General features: G+C 52.4%; 1 protein-coding gene across 3 annotated transcripts in view; it reads right to left on the bottom strand.

Annotated features, from left to right (window-relative positions):
- The window catches only part of LOC118908971 (acid-sensing ion channel 2), a 266,566-nt gene extending 254,347 nt beyond the window's left edge, over positions 1–12,219 (bottom strand). For 2 of the 3 annotated variants that reach the window (XM_036879044.2, XM_057501178.1), the window contains exon 1: positions 10,305–12,219. In XM_036879044.2, the coding sequence (XP_036734939.2) occupies positions 10,305–11,018 (714 nt within the window). In that variant the 5' untranslated portion in view covers positions 11,019–12,219. The remainder of the gene's footprint in view (positions 1–10,304) is intronic. The other variant, XM_057501177.1, reaches the window with a different exon arrangement.
- Positions 12,220–13,314: the final 1,095 nt, after the last annotated feature.

Raw genomic sequence — 13,314 nt, 5'->3', positions numbered from 1 at the left:
CGCCTCCTCAGCTCCTGCCTGCTCCCTGCTCCCTGCAGCCTCCAGCCCACCTGACACAGCTCCTCAGCCACAGGGGCAGAGCTCCTGCCCTTTCCAAAGACAAGGGATGAAATAAAACTCGATCCTGAGACACCTACCCCTGGCTGGAATTTTAAAAACAAACCTACTTGGATATGAAATATGAAGTCGTGTTTCCCTGTCTAGTTAAAATATTTGATGTTCATCGAATATTCAACAATAACAAAAAGGCTCTCACTCCATGTACTGTCAAAAATGTAATTATAGTGATGTTAAATATCCCCAGCTGTTCTGAGATATGTGAATCTTAAATCAAGCCTGCCTGTACCCATCCTTGCATTGCAGCTGGAGATTCACAACAAGTACCATACAAACGCAGAGCTGGGGAAGTTTGGGCAAGAACTTTGGGCTGGAGTCCCCAAGCCTGTGGTTACATCTCGGCTTCCTTCACCCTCAATGCTGGTGTAGAACCCCCAACCCCAGCTGTCAGCAGCATGGCCAAAGACAGCCACATTCCTGCAAACTGGCAGGTCATAAGCATCTATCCAAATGGTCTTTCAAATCCATGTGCAGGGAGCATAAAGAGATAGCGTAAAATAAACGGTAATAAAGTGAATAAACATGCGCCTCACTCCAGAGCCTTTGAGGTGCTTCTATAAATCAAATTCTTGCCATAATTTGCTCTGTGAGACTGCTGAGATGTAGAATCAAACCTCATCTGCTTTCTGGAGCAGTAGCCCTAGATTTATGGATGTGAGTTCACAGTGGATGCCCGTGCCATTTCAAAGCGGGAAAATAATTTTCTTTGGGAGGGGTTCCACGAGAAGATTAAACCCTTCACTTTCAGAGATCAGAGTATCAACAGCTTTCAGATCAGATATACCATCAGAATCAGAAGGGGATGGCCAGCATGCATATTTTGGAGAAAGAGTAACTTCTCAGAGGAAGAAACAGATACTGTTGCAACATGAAAGCATCCTCTGTAGGCTTGAGCACAGATACCCTCAGAATCTTTCAAGTTTCCCAGTGACGTTCAGTGTGACCTTGAACCACCCAACCTCCCTCACTGAGTTGTGACTCTGGACACGGTACAAAATGGGGGAAGAAAACCTACCAGGCTCTGACCTACCCACAGAGGTATAATATGAAAAGTACATAGTGATTCCTGGCTAGAACTGTGACAGTATATAGAAGACCATCATTAATGCAGTATTATTACAGGACCTTGAAGTTTTTCTCTGAAGAAGTGAGAGGTGTCACCTGTTAATAATGATGATGAGGACAATAGTGATAGCTCACATTTATTTAGCACCTTCATGTCTGTGCTTTTATATCCAAGAGAGTAGTGACACTTTCTGTATTCATACTCATTTTTTTATGTACCAGGACTGGTACATATGAGCCAGTCTCATAACTGGCTCCCAATAAGGAATTTTTGAATGGATTAATATATTATCTTAAAGTTTCAAAAAACAACCCTGCAAGGAAGGTATGATCTCTGTTTCACAAATAGGGAAACGGAATCTCAATGAAGGTAAGCAACTCCCCAGTGACCCCCCATTAACACCTGGCAGACTTGGGTATGAGCTTGAGTCTGTCTGACTCCTGAAGCCACCTTCTTCCTCAGTATCTGGGGTCCAAATTCCCAATCTTGTGTGAATGTAAGCAAGATCAAAATACTCCCCTGTTGGCTATTTTTGAACCTAGCTGCATGTTTGTTGTAGATTCTTTTGATTTCTTGGTTTGGGGACAGTCCCTGCCCCAAACCTACCCACTCTGGTTCACATGTGGAGTCAGGTGTGGAGTGGAGACTATTTTGTATAACAAATGAGGCTTGTATGAGTTTTCTGTTGTGGCTGTAGCAAACTACCACAAACTTAGTAGCTTCAAACAGCACACATTTATTAGCTTATAGTTCTGGAAGTCGGGAGACTAAAAATCAAAGTGTTGGCAAGGCTGCATTCCTTCTGGAAGCTCTGGGGAGGAATCCGCTTCCTTGCCTTGTCCAGCTTCTAGAGGCCAACCGCTTACCTTGATTTATGTCCCCCTCATCTTTAAAGCCATCCACACAATGTCTTCAGATCTCTCTCTGACTCTCTGACCTCTGCTTCCAGGGTTACATCTCTGACTCTGACCCTCCTGACTCTCTCTTATAAGGGCACTTGTGCTGACAGTAGGCCCCTTGGATGATTCAGGGTAATCTCCCCACGGCTAAACCCTTAATCTAATCACACCCACAGAGCCCCTTTTGCCTGGAAGGTAATATATTCATAGGTTCTGGGGATGAGGATGTGGGCACCTGAGGAACTCTTATTTATCCTACCAGGTGGCCTTTGCATTTTGGTTTGACTGGCACTGTGGCTAGAACCACGGCCCCTCCATGGGTGCTGCTTTGGTGTGGCAAGCAGGCTGCCCCTGGCATCATGACCTCTCTTCCATACACAGCCTCCTCTGGGGTTGAGTGGGGAGCCCAGCATTCTTCCTCCAGCTGCTCTCCTTGCTCCACTACAGGATGCTCACTCCACCTGCACTTTTGCAGACCGACTGACTCGGACATAACTGAGAGCCCACTGATCCCTCCCTCTCAGCACCCATGGGACTTCATTGAGCCCACAGCCTTGCCCTCAAAGTGTGAGCTGTGGCCCAGCTGCATCTGCCATCAGCTGGGAGTATTTAGAAATGCCAGTCTCAGGCCCCGTTTCAGATCTACTGTCAGGATCCCTGCAGTGGGCCCAGGAAAAAGTCTGATATGCACAGGCCTAGGAGGTTCTCCATTCATCCACAGCCAATTGGAATATGCTGGAACTGACCTGCCTGAGAAGGAGGAAAGGTCTCTGGGCAGAGATAAAAAAAGGAACTCAGAGCCTCTTCTCAGCAGCCAGTTTCAGCACAGATTCTTTTTTGCAAAGCACTCAGAAGCCCACTGCTTTTTCCCTAAGAATATATTCCAGGGCAGGTACAATCCCCTCAAGTCCATCCTGACCAGGAACAGAGCAGCTGGGGAGGAAGAAGTAAATGGGAGTCTTAGGAGGCCTGAATTCAAATTCTGGCTGCTTCTTTCCCCAGGTCGTGTGATCCCCTCTCTGAATTTAGGCAGGCAATAAATCACCCTCCACTGTTGTAGGGATAAAATGAGATGATACTATGTATTATAATATCCTAAACAGGTAATTAAGACTCTACTGATTGGAAATGCTCTACAGATTTGTCTGGCCAAAGCTGCAATGGGATGTCTTTGTGGGAACAATTGTAATGTGGTGCAAAGAGCATTGATTTTGGAATCCTCATATTCAGGTTTCTCTCAATGGCGTTGGGCAAGCCACTGAACCCATCTGTGCCTCAGTTTCCTTATCTGTACCAGGGAGGAAAGAATACTTTCTTTTCTGGTCCACTGTCAGGCTGAAATAAAACAATGAACATAAGAGTGCCTGACAGCAAGTAGGAGCTCAATAAAAGTGTATGGAATCAGAGGAAACAATTTACTAAGCAAATTAATAGTATAAACAGTGCTGTCAGGGGAGATATTTGACATGCTCAGGAGAACAAATTTCCCCAGTATGTTAGAAGCCTCTATTTGTTTTATCAACAAGTCATGTTCCAATTACATGTGAGTCATCTATTTGTTAGCACGGCCTGAGCTGGATAGCTATTTGGCAACATTTCCTTAACCAGGACTTCAAGTTACCAATGTCCTTGAAGTAATGAAAATAGTAATTTAGTTCAATTAGGGCTGAATTAAAACTTTTTAGCAACTCCCAAGAAGATTCCCCTTCACAGATCTGTTGCCTTCCAGCTGTCTGGTTGATGGTGTAGCAGGATGCATGTCCATCTCAATTCTATTCTCTTAGGAACGGTCTTTCCTTTTCGGTGTTTCAGGCCTTGGAAGCCAGCCTGACTTCCAGGGCCTACACCAATCTTCAGGGAAAGAAACTTTGAGGTAAGGCTTACAAGATTGTGAGAGATACCCTATATGAAAGAGCTCATTGTTACCAGCCTCTCTGAGTGCTGGCAGAATGGTGTCATAGAAAAGAAAAAGAACCATTGGCTTTGGAACTGGACCAACCTTTGGTCGAATCCTGACTCTAATCCCCCCCAGGTATGACTCTGTACCTCTCTGAGCCTCAATTTCCTCATCTGTAAAATGGATTCAAAGTACCCATTCAATTCTGGTGACATGCATGTGACTGTTTGCATAATCGGTCCCCAGTACAAATCCTAGGCTGTCTCATGCCCAGCCCCACTCCTGTGTGAGCGGTAGCCCCTTTCAGACCCAGCCACTCTGATGAAGCACATTGACTTCTGTAGGCCTGTTTACCAGAAACAGAGTAGATTTACAGTCACCTTTGCAGCCAGTGCCTGGCACACAGTAGGTGGTCAATGCGCATTGGTTGATAGAATCTGAGTAGATGATCCAGGCAAATTAGGAGAATCAAAGCGACTGCTGTATAAACCACATGGCCTGGCTTCTCCTCCAGCCCTTCTCAACTGGGCAGACATCTGACTGAGGCCTTCATGACTGGCCACAGTGGCCCCCAAATAGCCACTATCAGAATCAGCTTGATATTGGTCAATTTGGATATCTGCAGACCTGAGCAGAGTTTACATTTGATTCCCCAAACTAATTTCCCCAAAGTCATATAACTGGTGAAGGTCTTTTCATGTTCCTTGTATAAATGTCTATTTAATCACCGTCCTGTCTCTAGCACTTCAATAACTTGTACATTTCCCCCTTAATCACTGTCTCAGCTCTGCAGAGCAAAGAAATGGTTGGCTGAAAAGCCTGGGCCATCTGCAGTAGTTAAGCCCTATTTTCCCCTGATGCTCACTTGAGTGGAGAACTTTTCAGCTAAGTCCCATTAGTCATTTGGCTCATATGCCCTCACTTCACAGGAGAAGAACCTGAGGCCAAAGCCATAGAGCTGGTCAGGACAGAACTGAGGCTGGATGGGTCTTCCCAGCACACCCCCTGCCTCCCACCAATGCTGTCCCTTTCTCCTCCCGTTGCATGTGCATCCTTTGGGGCAATGAAAACTTGGGTTTGAATCCCAGCTTTGTTTTCTGCTGGCTCTATGACATTATGCAGACTACAGATCCTCCCTGAGCTGCAGTTCCCCATCTGTAAAATGTGGATGATCACACAACCTTTTAGGGTTATTTTGAGAACTGGGATGGCATGAAATATGCCCAGCCTGGGTCTGGCATATCGCAGCCACCCAATGCTATGTGCCTTCATCCTTCACTTGAAATGCTCACTGCAAGTAAGAATAACAGAAATAGCTCATATTTATTGAGTCCTTACTTGGTGCCAGAAACTGTTGTAAGCACTTGACATGTATTAGTTCTTTATTCCTCTTTCTCTAAAAGCGAAAGTCTTTTCCTTGTCTCCCTAAAGCCATCCATCCTCACAACTACTGGACTGCCTGGCCAGGCACCATTTTAACAGAATTTGCTGATTTTAAACTGTATGTTGCTGAAATGATTTCTTGTTTTCTGTTGCTGACTCGGAGCAGCCGGCCTGCTTGCTGTGACAAAGTGTGGTGAAACCAAATGCTGTTTCTTTGGCTTTTAGTATGGAGGATACATCCAAACTCTGGACTCAAGGGTGATCCTTGCCAAAGGGGGTAGCAAATGGGAGAGGGTGCAGGGAGGGATGGTCCCTGTTGGATCTGGGAATGGGGATGGCAGCTGCTGGGGGTGGGGAGGCAAGGGGGACATAGATGACATGGGTGAGACACTCCATAGCGTAATAGCCAGTAGTGAAAGAAGTCAGAACTTACACTACAAAGTTAAAAAAGTTACTTTGGCCCTCAGATGTCCATCACACCATTGCATTACCACACCCCAGCTCAACACACCTCAGCACATCCAGCCCCTCCTTCTAGCTGCCCTGAACTACTCTCAGGCTCCAGAAAGCACATTTTCCTTCTCACTGTTTCATACTTCGGTACTCTCTGGTTTGCATATGGCATCATCCCCTCTCCCTGAAATCCTTTTTCCTGCCTTCCCTACCTTGGACTTTCTACTTATTTTTCAAGACTCAGATCAGATGCCACCTCCTCTAGGAAGCCATCAGAGGTCCCCCCATTCTCTCCTGGATCCTCCTCTGAGGCCACACCACACCTGTGCATGACCTGACATCTGTTCACAATCTCCTTCCTCAACAGTACTGCAGGTTCATGGCAGACACACACTAAGCCTTATTTCATTATGTATCTGCAGCAGCTACTACAGAGCTTGGCACTCAATAGATGCTGGGTGATTGAATGCATGAACCAGGAAATGAGCATACCCCATCAAGTAAGTGATCATGGTAAGAAGGTAATCATACTGATGATAATTAATAACTGCTACCATTAGCTACAAAGACTGATGATCTCTCTATCCAAATTAAAACAGTTGCTCTGGAATATCCAGAACCTACTGCTGTCCAGGCATGGGCTAGACCCTACATACGTATCTTCATTCCAGCCTTCTTAGGCAGGAATTATTACCAGAGGCTCATAGAGTGAAGCTCCTGACCAGGGCACATGGCTAGGAAGGAGTAGAGCCGACCTCTAGGCTGAGGTCTGCCTGGTGCTTTCCCCTGAGCCATGCGTCCTCCCAAGGAGGGTCGCTGCTCCTTGCTCTTGCAGTGGGCCCTGACTGGCCTCTGTCAGCCTGTTCCTAATGCCTTAGTCCCTCTCCCTAGGATCCAGTCCCAGATAGCTGGGCCTCCCAGTTTTGCATCCTACCCCATTATCATGAAGGCTGCTTTCCTCTGCCCCCAGGACAGCCCAGAAGGGCCAGAGTGTGTACAGCATGAGGTCATCTCCAGCTGATGCCAGAGAAACAACGTGTGCATTCAGAAGTGGGAGTGCTTGTCTCACAGCTGAGTGATTAACCCTTACACAGCTGTGAAAAACACAGCGAGGAGCTGCAGAGGAACACATCCTGAAGAAACCCAGAAGATGCTCCTCCACAACACCCTTCTCTCTCGAGCCGAGTTTACTTCTAGACATGAGACTTCCTGGATGGAATGAGAATTGGGGACAGATGACACCCCCACCAAAGGTGTCCCCCCAAGTCCTTCACCTGCTGCACTGATCCTCTTAGTTGGGAGCACAGGTATCTGGAGAGCACCTAGCATCCTGCTCCTGTGCTCCCCCTCTGACCGCAAAAGGGATAAATGCCTGGCAATTGCCTGGGCACATCCTCATTAGAAATGCATTCCACTGGCGTTCCCTAGAGAAATTAAGCCAAGAGTCACGGAGCTGGTGACCCAGGACAACAAGAAGTCCTGAGGGTACCTGGTGAAGGTTTTCATTCCCCAAACTTTTCCTCAACACCTCCTATGTGTCAGGGTGTCTGTGCTGAGGGCTGAGACAGAAGGGAACTCAGATGTGATTCCTGCCTGGGCCTGGAGGAGGACACAGATGCAGGCCAGCAGGTGTGATGACATGCACACCTGTGAGGACTGACACTTAACGGGGTGGTAGAGGGGTGACAAGGAGGAAGGCATCAGTTGTTTGGTGATGAGGGGAGGTGGTGTGGTGTGGTCAGGAAAGGTTCCAAAGTGGAAGAAATCCCAGCGCTGTATGATGAAGGATAGTGGGTCGTCCCAGGCAGGCAAAGCAGCAGGAGGGGACAGCGCGTACAGTAGTGGAGCGGCGGAGACCCAGAGGCTTGAGGAGTCGGGTCCAGCCGTTGTATGCTGTACAAAGGGCTTGAGTATGAGGTTCTGGAGTGGGTGGGGCAAGAGGTAAGGCAGGACCAGGCACAGGGCCTGAGGACCCTGGACTTCATCCTGAGGACAGGTGAGCCACTGAAGGGTTTTAAGGAGTAGGATGATATCCTTTGAGTGGAATTTAGAAGGACTACACTGGCCATAGTGCAGAGGATGGATGCAGAAGGGAGGGAGCACTGAGCTGGAGGCCCAGAGACTAGCTGGGAGGCTGATGCCATTTAAAGGCAACTTTTTATGGGGGACCAGTACAGTTTTAAGAGCTCCCCTCTCTTTATATATATGTATATACCAATATCTATCTGTCTATCTGCATACACAACAAACATGGTATATATGCTAGTGTTACCTCCACTAGATGAAGTAGGTAACTAAAGAACAGAGAGAGTAAGTCACTTGTCTGAAGACACATAGTAAGTGGTAGTTTCAGGATTTGAACCATCAGTGCAGCTCAAGCATTCATGTTGTTAATCACTCACTGCACGACAGCGCCACTTCACTGAAGATGACACAGGCTTGAGTAGGGTGATGTGGTTAGCAGGAAGTATTCCTGATGGGCCTGCTCTGTATTTGGGGATCCCCTGAAATAGCTTCTGACTTCCCCCAGTAGACAGATGGGTACAGCCTTTAATTCTGAGGCCCTTGGAAATGTTAAGGGGCTGGAAACTCCTGGGACAGGCCCAATGAAAGGAAACCACTAGGGGTCACCTGAGTCCCCAGGAACACATACCTTTGGGGAATGGCAGTAATTCTTTTGCTTGGGTGGGTGTATACCTGCAAATTCTTCAGACACAGGAAGGCAGGGTAGAGGGAGGTAAGAGAAGGGGGTGCCCCAGTGGGAAAGACCCTGCTTTTCTCAACTCATGGCCCTCCCTGCAGGACAGATGGAGGTCAGGTGGCCCCTGCAGGTGCTGTGTGATTGCAGGCAGAGATGGGCAGGCTCTGGCTTTGCCCGCCTGGCCCTCCTGGGGTATCAACACTTTCCACTCTCCCAGCCAACATCCTAGGGGCAGATAGGATTTGGCAGGGTTGGGGAGGGCAAGAGTCCTAGCCAGGGCTCCTCCGACAGAAGAAGCCCAGGGTCAGAGAAGAAAACAACATGTGGCTTCTGTGTAATGCATTTACACAGCAATGTGGTCAGCAAAGAACAAGCATCACTATCCTCGTTCCTTTATCTCTGTGGAACTCAGAATTGTGTCCCAAGTCTGGAAGAAGTTGTTAGAAGCACATGTTAATGGCATCTTCTGCTTAAGAAGGCTAGGGAACCACTAGGTAGGTGTTCTTTAAAGGCCCACTGAAAAGCCCAGAAAACAAGGTGGTTTGGGAATGGATAATTCAGGGTCACTCTCTACAAAGCAAAGCAAGGAGGGCAAGACTGAAGCCAGGTTCACCATCCTAGACAAGGATTAACCCAATCAGCCAATCAGATGCCTTGCCTGACTGGCATCTGTGCCAACACCTGTTGGAACCATGGCATTTCTTTACCATCCCAGAAAAGGCTTTGTTGGAGACAAGACTGTCAGACTTGATGCATAAAGGCTGGCAAAATCACTGTCGGAGCATTACAAGTAAATGCACACACCAACCTTTTCTGCACTAGTGGAAAAACCCAAACCCATCTATGGGGCATTCACACACAAATGGCTGGACAGGCTTGTGCCACGCTGGGGCTTGGCACCAGAACTCTTCCTAGGCAGACCACACTAGGCAGGTACCTTCTGTCTGACAGCTGCATTATCCAGACCCACGGCGTGAGGGAACCAGCACAGCAAATGGCTTACAAACCCTGCGCGCAGCTTCTCCTGGCCCCGGCTGTTCGCATCAGTGTCCCTGTCACACTGCCTTCCCCGCCGCAGGGCGCTGGTTTCTCTAGATGGGAGCACTCTCACTCATACCCTGTGAGGTCAGGGGCCCTACTGGTGCCCACCAGTGTTCAATTCCCCTGGATGCTTAAAACACAGAGCTTTTAAAAAGTAGCAGACAAGGCTGCTGCCTCCCTCACCAAGCAGGCTGCGGCTTTAGTGCTGTCTAATATTCAGGGGGTTTCCTTCAAAGTCCCCCTAGATCCAAAGTGTTTTGGAACTCTGAAGCCCTAAGCCGCTTAGGGTCTGGGCCTGACCCTCCTGACGGCCTGTTTCTGAAGAAATTCGGTTGGTTTTCCCAAAGACAACAGCCCATACTTAAGACACGCTTCTCTCTCTTCCCACCCCTTCACCCCAAATACAGGACAGATGCCTGGAGTCCTGTGGACCTGGGGGTGAGGTCGGGAGAGAGAGGCTGATGTTCACAGAGGGGGCAATGACAGCAGAGTGGGGAGCTTGGGGGCTGATGCCAGAGGAGAGAGGCTGGGGCAGGAAAGTGAGGTGGCCCCTCCTACGGTTGTATCCAGCTTCCCACAACCCGGAGAAGAGGGCTCAGGGACCCAAGAGCGGGTTCCATCTTGGCATCGTGGAATAATGTCACTGCGAGGGGCTTGGTGTCCAGCTCCCGCCGAGGGGGTGGCGGGCGGTGCCCTGACTCTGGAGAGCAGGAGCAGAGGGAGCGGGGTTTCGCGGGGGGCACTCACGGAGGAGAAGTTGTGCGGGCCGCAGAGCTCGCCGCGGTACTTGCAGGACAGCAGCATGTCCTCGAGCTGGTGGCCCAGGCGGTCCATGAAGGCGGCGCTGATTCCCTCGAAGTGGCGCGGCGGCAGGAAGAGGCGGAAGTCGGCCAGCTTGCGGAACCACTGGCGGCGCGGCTCGTCGCCCCGCAGCAGCTCGCTGACCAGCGGGCGCGCCGTGCGGTTGGGCAGCAGCAGCCCGAGCCAGTGGCCTGCGTAGTACAGGTCCCCCTTGGAGAGGCGCGGGAAGCGCAGGGGGTTGTTGTTACACACGGTGACGGCGGGGAAGGGCAGCTGGCGGCTCCACTCGCGGTGCACCCGCGTGTGCGACGGGAAGCTGAGCCAGTAGAGCAGGCGGTTGGAGGACCAGGACAGCAGCAAGCCCAGCGACGTGCAGAAGGCCAGCACCCACAGCGCCCGCCGCTGGAAGGAGCCCCCCGCCGCCGCGCGCCCGGCGCACATGTGCCGCAGCCCGTGCAGTTTAGCGCGGCTCAGCGACGGCCGCCCCCTGCGGGCGACCCCCGGCCCCTGCAGCACCGGCGCGCGCTCGCCGCCCCGGTCGCCCCCGGGCTGCCCGGCCGCCGCCACCGCCGCGGGCGCCGGCTCCTCGCGGGCCATGCGGAAGCGTCCCGGGCCGGTGAGCGCGGCCGCCGGCAGCCGGGCTGCGCCGCTCCGGCTCATTCATTCAGCCCGAGGCTGGCGGCAGCGGCGGCGGCCCCGGCCGGGCGGAGCCGCCATGGGAGTCCGCAGCAGCAGGGGGAGCGGCAGCAGCCGCCGCGCGCAGCCCGCGCCAGAGAAGCGTGCGCCCGAAAGGAGCTCCGGTGGCGCGGCATGCCCGCCCGGCCCCGCCGCCGCCGCCTCCGCGGGCGCCCGCCCGGGACTGAGCGCTGCCTCGGCCCGCCGCGCTGGCACCGGCGTCTCCCGGGCGCCTCCCGGGCTCTCCTGGCCCCGAGTCTTCCTGGAGGATGCCTGGCGCCGGCCACTACCTCTGGAGGGGCCCCGCTGGGCGCCGCCTCTCCAGTCTCTGGGCGCTGCGCGCCTCCCCTCGTCCTGGACCTCGGGGGACCCTAAGCTGAGTCCCCCCTGCTCCGCCTAAGCCCAGCTTTTACGCTGGTCGTGGGAGAGCAGCCACTCGGTCACCATGCCTGATTTGGACATCCCCAGGGACCCACCCCCCCAGCCCGGCCGGTAGCCCAGCGGTGCTGGGACACGCGAGAGAAGGCGCCGGGGAACGAGCGCCCCCAGAGGCGCACCGCGGCTCCTGGCTTGGCGGGCGGGGTGGGTGTGTACTGGGGTGAGTGGTCGACCTGCTGGCTGCTGCCCTCTTCCCTTCCCTCCAGGACCCTTCTCACTGCTCCTCGGGCTGCGCTCGGCCGAGACCTAGTTCGAGGCTCCCCTAGGTGCAGCGCCCGAGCCCTCGTTGCGATGTGCCCGCTCTCGTTTGGGGCTGGGGGCTTCTCAGGGCGTCCTGCCAGAGGCTGCTAGCTGCGGGGCTCCTTCAAGGCTGCTGGCCAGAGAGACGTGTCGCTTCTCTCCCCGGCTTCCAGGGGGGCCCCGAGTCTCCAGAAAAGCCCTGCCTCGCTGTCTCCTGCTTCTTCTTCCCCCTGCCTGGGCGGCTCCAGGAGCTGGGGAACTGCGGAGCCCCGACTACACCTCTCCGGGGTGACCGGGACTCGCTGCTCGGTGCGCTCGTCTTCTCTCGAGACTTCAAGCCCGCGGTGGGTGTGCCGCAGTCTGCACTCCTCTCCCGGTTGCCCGGCCCTCGTCGGGCCCCGGGCAAACTTGGGCAGCGGCCGCGCGTCGCTGGCGCGGCTGGGCTTCAAACACCTGCTTCTCGGCTCGCTGGCCCCGCGGCTGCGGGCGGGCGGGGCGGCGGCGGCGAGCGCTGTGCTCTCCTGGAGACGCGGTGCTGACGCGCCCGGCTCCTCCTCGCTGCATTTTAATTCCTGGCCACTGTGGCCGCTGCACACCGAGCGCGAAACCTCCTGCAGGAGTTGGCCGGGTGGGGGATACACGGCACAGATGTGCCCGGGTGTGCGGGCTTGTGGGAGAGATGTGGAGTAGAAACACGGTGTTTATGTGGGGCCATGTGCAGATAAGTGTGAGAGCGCTTCTGGCTGTGAGATGGGCTGCAGAGAGAGTGAGCCCCGGTGCAGTGTGGACGTTTGAACAAGTGTGTGGGTGGGCTGTCAGGCACTGAGTGTGGGTAGGATGTGTGCGTATGTGTGAACGGGCATTGCTGGGTATCTCATGAATGAGTCTATTTGCAGGTGATGTGCTGTGGCTATCTGAGTGTGTGTGGTGTGTATAGGCTGGAGTGTCTGTGATGGTGTGTATGTTCTGTGTGTGTGTGTGTGTACTTGAGGGTGGTGGGAATGAATGGGCGAGTTGATGTGTGGATGGACATTAGGGTTTCTGGAGGTGGTATGTGGTTGGTGTGGTGTGGGGTGTGTGGTGTAGATGAGTATGGTGTGAAGTGCTGGGAGCAGTGACTAAACTGCAAGAAGGTTGGGTTCAGTGGGAGAGCCCTGTGCCCTGACTCCTGGGAGCTTCTGGTGTGTGCCCCAGCCACATCCCCGGAACTGTCTGCTGCTTAACAGTGGAACACTCAGCCAAGCCCAGCTCTTTTAGGAGGGCAGGAGGGAGGGGTATGCCTTCCAAGCCATTCTCATTGCTGAGATCCTACAGACAGTTAGCTGATGTTGTCACCCTTCCTTCCCGGACAGACCTGGGGTCTTCCATTAGCCCCTGGACACTTTTGAACACTTTCATTTTGCCTTTTTAATATTCTGTCTTGTTATGTTTTAGAGAATGGTGCTGCTAACTCCATTTTACTGGTAAGACAAGGGCAAAAAATATCTCTCCTTCAGGACTGGAGTGAAAATTTAAATAAATTATGTGCCTGGTTCAATGCCTGGCATATAGAAATCTTCAAGAAATCCTGATTCCTTTCTCTGTTCTCTTTCTCACTGTGTTT

Source organism: Manis pentadactyla, chromosome 4 (assembly GCF_030020395.1).
Source record: "Manis pentadactyla isolate mManPen7 chromosome 4, mManPen7.hap1, whole genome shotgun sequence".
Taxonomy (NCBI): domain Eukaryota; kingdom Metazoa; phylum Chordata; class Mammalia; order Pholidota; family Manidae; genus Manis; species Manis pentadactyla.
The sequence above is the reverse complement of the archived record's forward strand: the minus strand, read 5'-3'. Positions and strand labels throughout refer to the sequence as shown.